We start from the raw sequence: 10,392 nt of genomic DNA on the forward strand, positions 1-10,392 counted from the left end.
GTTGCTTGTATTACAAGGGTAGTTGTCACGAGTACACATTGACATGTGAAACCTATATCAAGTTTTTTGTATTGTCATTTTTAAGACTTTCAAATTGGTCCACCAATAATTTTGTATATATTTCAAAGTTTGTTCATTTACCAAATTTTGTTCACAATATTTCTAATAATGTTGCTTGCATTTTTGCAATACATGCATCAATATATTTTGGAACGATATGTTGGGATATTTTTGCCAAATTCACGCTTATGTGCAAGGTCGGCAGGGAAAAGCAACAATACATGACACGCGTTGCAACTTCCAAGCAGCACAATTTGCCTCATAAAAAAACACATTGGATGTGGTCAGTACCTACATTTTGACCTTGGAATTGTTTCAGATTAGCATTTCATTGACCAAGCAAGGTTGCTCCTAAAGAAGTTCACAGCTTCTCCATCTTTGGTGAGAAACAATAGGCTCACTCACAGGCATGATTAATGCACTAAAATCTTAGTTTTTTTAAAAACATAGCACCAAACACCAAATTAGCATGGGCTAGATGACGACATGATCTCTTGTTGAGATGGTACCTCCAACTCTCTGCACATGAGTAATCGTTCAAATGTGGAATATATTTGAATACTACTTAATTTTAAAGTTTTAATGATTAAACTTACACGTATTGAGTCTATTGACCAAATTATATTATGTTAATTTCTCAAATTATTATTATTATTATTATTTTTTGTTGATGTACTTTGGCTCATATGTGTATACCTAATAAAGTAAGAGATCACTACTTTTAGTTGGATGGACCATCCAGCCCATAAGCCCAATTTTGGGATTGATTAAAGCAGACCTATGAGCATAGGAATAGGCATAAATGCTGAACTTGAAACATTTCCCCCTGTGAAGTTTAGTGTAACTAGTAACCTAATCATATTGGGCGGTTAGGTATGACAAAGGAAGCCTCACCGATCACGAGAGCCTCAGTTCACTTGGGAGATATCGTCGAGCATCTATTGGAAGGCCTATCCAACATTAACAAGTTGGAATTTACCTTGAAATCGTTAGGCAAAAATTATATGGGAGCATCACATTATTGAGATTGCGGGGATGGGTACTTCAACCACTCCCCTCAATGTTGTATTTAATGTGTTTCAACTACCATCAAGTCGTATTAAATACTACTTGACATTTATTTTAACTTAGTTCCCCACCTGATTTTAAGGGACGTGAGGACACACCATATTTTGTCTTTCTTGAAAATACCTAAAAGAAATGACAGTGGTATGATATATATTTTTTTGAAACCGACAGTGGTATGATATTTAAGTATGATTAACAAAGTTAAGAGTAGGGAGAATGACCAACATACTCTTGGAGTAATCACTTTAAACATGGAAGGTTTTATACAACAAAAGTACGAAAAATCATAAAAACTCGCATTTTCTCTTTTTCAAATTGTTACTTCTTTGATCTAACTTTGCCATTGGAGTATCCCCTATTAACCCCACTTGTGGATCCAAGGATATAGTAAATAGGCTTCTTCTTTGCTTTGTTTCAAAAGCTTTACTTATTTCCCAAGGTTAGCAAAATCACTTGAGACCGGGGTCCCATTGTGACCCCAATATAGAAAATCTGCCGGTTGCCAAGTTGAACATCATATGATGTAGAAGTGTGTTTCAATTTTCAATCATTGCCAATATGGCAATATTCCATTCTCTCTCTATATATATATATATATTTTGAGTAAACAAAAAATAAATAGAATACAGCTAGTGGTAGTGTGGTGCATATATGGTATTCTGAAGTCAATATCAATATAAAAAGTTGCAGGCGAAGATCCCCAATATTATACATATATAGTTTATTTAAGGTAAGCTTCCAAACAGCGATGGCCCAAGCTTGGCTGGCTGAGGAGAATCATTGGCAGATTAAGCTTGGCCCATTCGATTTTTTTTTCCCCAAAATAAACTTATTTGAATTATTATTATTTTTTCTATTTTAACCCAAAAAAAAGCCTAAAGGAAATGAAACAATTAATTAAATGACTTTTGTAGAAACCTAAGTTCAATTTCTGCGTTATAATTGAATACTCTATTTTTTTTTCATTGAGTTTGAACTCAAATAACGCATTCTCTTTTTTTAGAATAATTAGAAAGTAAGATCATGTATTCAAGACTAATTGGATACATATTTAACTTATAAATTAGTCAAAAAAGAAGAAAAAGAAGAAGAATATTTTATTGCTCAAATAAACTCATGTACTATGAGAGAATCAAGTAATTCATTTGACATGACATGAGATGAAATTTATATAACCATATCACTACTATGCTATTATCAAAGTCACATAACTATTCATGCCTAGTTTAGGCATTGCTCACACTCAAAAACAACCAGTGACAAATCAACAAAGCTTTGTATTTGAGTACTACTTTCAGGAAATCAAAACTGCATGGTTGAATAGAAACCTCTGGTACTGAATTCCAGTGGCAGTATCTTCAAAACTACTACTGATGAAGCTTTTTAGTTACTTACTCGGTCTTTGGAAGCTTCTACTACAGTAGTAGTAGCTGGAACAACTCTGTCTGGACCATCTATGGCTGGTTTTATTACAGTAATAAACAGTATATTGTAGAAAATGGTGAAAAGAAAGAGAGCAACAGCTGAATTTACTAGAAAAGACTCTGAAATTTCTGGCATTTCTTCAGTCATTTGAGCCTCCTTAAGATCCACTTCTGAAGCTGCAAGATGTTAAAAACAAAAATAAAAGATATGTTACCATAAAATCCTAATTCCAATTCCCAGACTCTATGAAATTGAAAAGCACTTCATTTTTTCCTCTTTAGTCCAATTTAATTCCATAGACTCAGCAGCTGCAATTGAATTTCTATCGAAATTGACAAGAACATACTTTCCTTGGTAATTGAAAATAGTGCTACAGTGGTGGCCTTCTACAAATAATTCACCCTGCTCCTATTCATTATCTTTCACTTTAAGGAAGCCTTTAACTTCACTCCAATTTAAAGCCCAACTATATAACTTCTATCATGTAAAAGCTACTTTTGTTCCAATTTTAAGCACTCTTTAGCTAGAGGGAGAGGATCAGAGGACAGCCATGTGGTCCTCCCAAGTCCCAACCAATAAAAATAGCCTATTTTTCATCAGCTGTTTATTTCAAGGAGGGCACATAATCATAGAGATCCAAAATGGTTTAATTGTATTGGCTGGGAGGACCATGTGGCTGCCCTCCCATTGTATTGCATAATTTCTCAGGAGACTATTCTGGCTGCATTATGAGAACCTGAAGGGAACAGTGATTCTTCAACTTCAACAAACTATGCAGTGTAAACAAAATAAACTCTGCAGTAGTCTTCTTAGCTAAATAAATTTCTGCACTAGTCACTCCTAAAATTGTGTATTACCCTATACAGGGAAAATTCTGTTAGTCATGCTAAAGAACAGTAGATATCTGTTGTTAGCAAAAGTCAAGACCGACAAGAGCAAATTTTGACTGGCAATGTGATTTAAGTGTTTCATGTAACTGTTAGAATCATGTGGTTAAATGATTAAATTTACCATCTTTGTCGTGTTCATTCTACCTCCCATTTAAAATTACACGGGTTGGGTCTCATCTTTTAAAAGATAGTTTCTAGAAATGTGTAATTTCTTGATGCACATGTACCACACAATTACTAGGATAAATATCTTAAAGTGATCACGGAAGTCGTTAATGTTGAAATTTGAGCTTGCAACATTGCCTTTTGAGGTGACAAGGTATGTTTATACTTTTCCAGTCACCCTGAACTGCAACTAGTGGTGGAGCTAGGGGACCAGTGTGTGCCATGAGTTTTAGAAATTCCCCTAACCCTCCTTAAGAGGATTTTTTTTTTATTTTTTTTTTATTATTTTTTTTTTTTATTTATTTATTGGGCATAAAACCCAGATAACACTTAAATATGAGGAATCATGGTTCAGAAAATTTCCATATTCTAGTAGTCTTGACTCTTGAGGATTACTTAGCCAGAAATGGGTGGTTGTGTGGAAAAGAAGGCATACCTTTAGTCTGGCTTAATTATCTTATTGTTTTTGGTGAAATTTCAACGAATGACTTGAGTGATTTTGAAAAAATTTGGCAAATGGTGGATGGAATCATTATATATTTTGTAAATTCCAAGCCGCCAAAGTTAGTAAAATAACTCATAAAGTATTGAAACATGGCAGCTAATAGGAATTTTAGTTTATAACTTACAAACTTACATGTCACTAAAAAGTTTCTTTTTTAAAAAATTTAACATTATTTATCATGTTATTGAAGAGACACTAATCACATTAATTTATTATCATATCCGTTTATAAGCATTTTGTAGTAATATTAATAGTTATTTTAGTATTTTCACTAAATTAATTATCCATAAGTTACTTGTCCAAGAAATCTCTAATTTTTTTTTCTTGTTGAGTACAAGCAATCTCTATTTAAAGCACAGATAATTACCTCTCATAGTATGTTTAGTCCATGACTCTATAGTCCAAAAGGGCTAACAACTAAGTCCACATATTCCTTAACAAACGCAAAAGTTGCAATGGAATCAAAGTCCAAAAGAACGAAAAAAGCAATTTCAACAACACATGCATCATCAAAGTCACATCATTTGCATCAAACCAAGAAAGTAGGGATAAGGCGAACAATAAATCTAGAAACACAACATTTTTCATGACTAGTGACATGATTTATTGTTATTTGTGTATAACAAAAGTAATGTTATTGGTGAGTACAGTTGAAAGTTACCCTACATGATTACAACAAATCATATCAACATTTCATGAAAAAATTGTGAAAAGTGATGTATCTCTAACATTACTTGCTCCAAGAACAATAACAGTAAGAGAGAGATAAATAGATAGTACCCCTTATCTTTGGAGGCTTGATTTGTTTCTGGGACAGGGATTGGAGCTGCTGGTCAAGCTTTTGGAGAGCTTCTCTGGCCTTATCTGGGTCTACCTCAAAGTGTTGTGAATCTTTTTCCACTGCATGTACAATACAAGAAGAAAAAGAAGATGGGTGTGACCTCCTTTTCTTGAAAGAATCATCACTATGTACTAGCAAGTGAGAAATAAGTGTATTAGGCTTGTTATAGAGAGGTATTGGTGGAAGTGATGCTGGTGGATTGTTATGAAATGAGAGAATTTGCAGAGAAAGCATTTGATTGTGGGAAATGCAACCACAGCCACTTACTACGACACTTTAACGATAAAAACTGCAGGGACAAACAATCAGGGTCTTTGTCAATGTTGCACATATCTTTGAGAGATGCCAATATAAGGGCTTTTTGGTATTTTAGTTTATCATACATGATATTACATTTCTTATTTTCTATAGTGCATGAATACAATTATTAGGTGATTTATTCATAACAAAAATAAGCAATAATTTTTTTTAATGATTTTTTGAGTTTAAATTATATTGATTATATTCAAATTTTGTATTAGGTGGCATGTTTTTATTGGTGTGAAAATTGGATGTAATGTCATGGTTAACCCTTTTTGTCCCTTGTCATAGGGTATATCTATCTCATATAAAATGGATCATTAGGATTCATAGTTCTCCCAAACATATTACCATTAAAAAAAAAAAAAAAAAAAAAAAACAAAACAAAAATAAAGAAGTTCTTCCAAATTTCTTGTGCAAATGAGTAACATAAAAACATATATTTAATAGCCATTGACATTCAAACTAATTCCAAAATAAAAATATTAGCGTATAAGGTTTCGAGCTTGAAATAAAAAATAAATAAAAAATTGCAAAAGTGTGATCAAATGCATAATAAAGAATGAAGACTTTTGAATAGTAATGGTTGAGCTTAGAGAGATTTCATGTTCTGTCCATTCCGAATAGATAAAAATATAAGTTTGGAATAGTTTATTTTGAACAACTTATTTTTAAAAAGACATTGATTTTTCATAACAATTAATGTGATAAGTTGTGATTGAAACAGTATCAGTTTTATATGACTCTTTATTGATATCATTTTTGAATGCTCGAAAATGTGTGAAAACACAAGAACTATTTAGACCCCCAAATTAAAATTATGGCTAGATTGCTTTTATTCTAACTTATTTAAGTTCGGAATAAGAGTAAATGAGGTGCAATAAACCGATAACTACTATAATGCATAAATATGAATAACAAACAATAAATATAAAGTACAAAAGTAAGGGAAGAGAGAATGCAAACACAAGATAACACACCGATGTGTTATCGAAGAAGAAACCAAAGAATTTGGAGAAAAACCTCTCCGCCGCCTTCCAAACGATAATCGATCCACTAGACAATCAGTTGGGATACATGGGTTAATAAGAGACCTTTCAAGCCTAATCTACTCGATATATCTAAGCCCTCCAAGTTCCTACTCGAACAAGGCTTCTCGGAACCGTGTCTTGTGTAACTCTCCAAATCCTATAATAGGTCCGATTGCATCCGCTAAGCCTCACCGGCTTATTTTAGCAATTCTCCAAAATTTCCCAAGCTCCAAAACACTCTCTACACTCTGAATAGGTGTGAGTTGTGTTTTGATACAAATCTCCTCTCAATATATGACAATGGGAGAGGGAAGGAGAAGAGACTACAATGATTTTTCACTAAGGATAAGTAGCTCCCTCTCTAAAAGATGGGCGCGTGTGTTGTAGAAAACCTATCTAGGGTTTTTCTCTCTGAATTGGCCTCCTCTACATTTGTGGGTAATGAGGGTATATATAGTATGGGTGAAGGGTAAGAAAGTCACTCTTAAAAAACCTCCAAGTAGAATGTTTCGCGATTACCTCGCGGGAAGGCCTTACCCACGAGACACTCGCGAAAACGACAACCTGGCATAACTCTTCAACTTCCAGTCATGTGCTCCTCACATGCCCTCTTCGCGGGAACCCTTCTCGCGAACTTCTCGCGAGCTAGTCGCGAAATGCACTGATCTTCAATTAAGTTTGAGTCTTCACCAACTTAATACTAAACCCAATATAATAAAATTCCACAAAATATAAGGAACAAAATTAAAACAATTACAACACTTTTTGTCATGGAATAAAGCCAACATAAAATATAATTGTAAATCACAACTTTACAATTTTTATTAGTAACAACCATAACATGTCACTTTCACAATTGTGGGAAAAAAAGTTATAAAATTTTTCGTGTCTTTAAACTTATTATTATTTTAGGGTAAACTGCAAATTACACCTCTAAAGTTTGGAGATATTTGAATTTTATACCCTAAAGATTCAGAATTTGGATTTTATCCCTTGAAGTTTGGGATGTTTAGATTTTATATCCTAATGTTTTAGAATTTATATTTTACCCCCTAAATTTTAAAGGTATTTGGATTTTACTCCCTAAAGTTTGGAGAGTGTTTGGAGTTTACACCCTAAAGTTTCAGAATTTTGAGATATAAAATCCAAATATCCCTAAACTTTAGTGGGTAAAACCCAAATTCTAAAATGTCAGGGTATAAAATTCAAACACCCTCAACTTCAGGAGGTAAATTCAAAATTCTAAAATTTTACGGTATAAAATTTAAACACTTCCAAACTTTAGGGATGTAATTTGTAATTTACCTATTATTTTAATAGCAAACAAGTTAATAAAATGAATTTGCAAAAGATAAGACTTTAAAAAAGTATACCTAAGCTGGCCACAAAATCATAACTAACTCAAGTGAAATATAACAAAGAGCTACCAACTCAAGTGAAAAAAGAGGTCATTTTGTTTAAACCTTCTTTGTCCTTTGGCTGTGATGGAGCATTGATAAAAAATCAGTTTATAAAATTGAAAAATTATAAAAAAAAAAAAATTGATAAATTTGGATGAATGAATAATTTCGTTCACATAAATAATAAATGTACTATTTTAGTCAAAGTTGATAGCACCGGAAAAACTTCAGAAAAGGCATTCTGAGAATGATGCAGAAAGCAGAAATTGTACTAATGACCCATCAAGACGGAGTAAAACGACAAGAAGATAAATTTTACCCTTGCTCTCAATCATGGACTATAAAGCCATAACATTTTAATTGGCATTTCCTTAGTGTTCATTCTTGACTCAACTCAACTGTTCCTTTCAACATCTTTATGTTTTAGATTGTTAAAACCAACAACATGAGAAGGTACATTTTGCAACTTAGTGGTTGGCATTGATGTATTCAGTACTCAGCAAAGAAAAAAAACAGACACAATTTTGAATAATTGAACCACCAAACCAATGAAATAGTTTAGCTTTATCATATCATAAATGGGATACAAGTGGCTCCTTTTCACTATTAATTGCTTGAAGCTACAATGTCCTTGTCCCCAAGTCTAAATATGCCGACTTAACATATTTAAGAAAAAAAAAATTTGTAAAATAATATCATTTTATGATAATTGTTTAAATTATCACTATTTTGATATTATTTAGGATCTTTTTTTAATCGAATTTCCAAAGCACAATTTAAATGCTAAAATCATGTTTACAAATGAAGACACAATTTCACTTAAAAACCTAGCATTTTAAGTAAAATCATGTTTTGAGAGTACTATTCAAAGTGTTGAAATTGTGTTCTTCACATTACCCTAGTTCCTTAATCCAAATAGACATAATGAGAAGTTGAGCTAACTAACCCAAGTATGTAGCTAAAGTCTTCAAACAAGAGTTTCATTCCCCTTACTCGTACCACCTAAATTAAAGCATGAAGCACGAGAGAGCAATCTATTTGTAGAGGTTTGGTTTCTCAAAAAAAATACTTGTAGAGGTTTGAAAACACGATTTTAAGGTGGGTGAGAAGGGGGGGGGGGGGGGTGTTGTCCTACAAGTAACCTCAAAACATTACTAATGTAAATAATTATTATTAGGAGAATATTATTTTCCAAATTACCCAACTTAATTAAGTAACAGTGAGTATAATTGGACTAATCAAAATTCACATTTATACTAATTGCTAACTTATGCAATACATGACTAAGTTTAATGAAATATATATATATATATATATATATACCCACACACATGATACATGTTTAATTAATGAATATTAGTAAATAAAAAGTAAAACAAGAAATTTTTGTAATGAAACAATTTCATAATTTAATTACAATTTATTTAGAAAAATCGAACTTAAGTTAATCAACATTTGTTTAGTCTTTGATTTATTTATTAGAAAAGACGGTTAATTGTATTTAGCTTATACTAATATAGTTAAGAATTATTATACCTCCAAAATTCACAAAAAAAGAAAAAGAAAAAGAATGAAGAAGTGGAAAAATATGGACTTTTGAAAGGTTAATTGTAACTCTTAAACCAAATTAAAAAAAAAAAATTATATTAGAGTGGTGATTTTACAAAATATGGGCTTTTAAAGACTTATTGGACAATATTAAAATAAATTCAATATATATATATATATAGGTATGTATGTACATACATATATTTGCAAGAGATATTATTATCCAATGTTTTTAAAAAGGATCAAAATAGAGAATAGAGGACGAAATCTATAAACAAACTCTTATGCTCACCTAAAAAAAAATACTAATACTCAAAATATCTTAGACACTTTAAGTTATCATTGATCTTGAGGTTAAATCTCTCTTATTCCATTTATAAATTATTTGTATTGACCCTCTAAGAAGCCAAACGAAATGTTATAAGTTCATAAGTTATCATTTGTCCTGAGTCGAAATCTCATTTATCATTACATTACATTACATGTAAATTCATTATTATGACCATTTAAAAAGCCAAAAGAAAATAAAGAAAATTTTATAATTTAGTGAATGTTGTACGTGGCCAAATAAAAAATAAAAAATAATAAAGAAAATTATGTTCCAAATTCTATAATTTAGGAAAGATTTCAAATCAAATCATGCAATTTTATAAATTACAAATTAAGTTAAATCTAAAACTAACCCTTTCAATGGGTATCAAAGAAAGTGAGAGAATAGATGGTTTGAATCGATTTTTATTTATTTATAAAATTTTAATGTTACCATAATGTTTAATTTGAAACCCATGTAGATAACTTTTAATTTGTAACATACTAAACTATAAAAAATTTATTTTAAACTCCAATAACTATAAGTTATAAATTTTATAATACTCCAAATATTTTTATTTTTTGATAATATATAATACAAAATTTTTTTTTTTGATAGATAATACTAACAATATTACCCAGAACAGGAAACCTGTCTGTCTGTAAATGGTAGGGCCCAACAACGTTACAAACTGACGTGTCAAGTGTTGATTGGTCCAAAAAGAAACTGTATTCAGTAAATAAGAGTTTTACCAGCATTAGACTTAATAAATGTTCTGTTCTCTATAATCTAATTTTCTTAATAATAAAAAATATATATATATAATCTAATTTTCAATATAGTACCTAA

General features: G+C 31.2%; 1 protein-coding gene across 1 annotated transcript; it reads right to left on the reverse strand.

The window, feature by feature from the left end:
* Positions 1-2,203: 2,203 nt before the first annotated feature.
* On the reverse strand, positions 2,204-5,259 carry LOC126717349 (uncharacterized). The gene is made up of 2 exons (XM_050419002.1): positions 4,894-5,259; positions 2,204-2,729 (listed from the first exon to the last, which is right to left on the reverse strand). Exons 1-2 carry the CDS (start codon positions 5,186-5,188, stop codon positions 2,512-2,514), a joined length of 513 nt encoding a protein of 170 aa, XP_050274959.1. The 5' UTR covers positions 5,189-5,259; the 3' UTR covers positions 2,204-2,511.
* Positions 5,260-10,392: the final 5,133 nt, after the last annotated feature.

Source organism: Quercus robur, chromosome 1 (genome assembly GCF_932294415.1).
Source record: "Quercus robur chromosome 1, dhQueRobu3.1, whole genome shotgun sequence".
Taxonomy (NCBI): Eukaryota; Viridiplantae; Streptophyta; class Magnoliopsida; order Fagales; family Fagaceae; genus Quercus; species Quercus robur.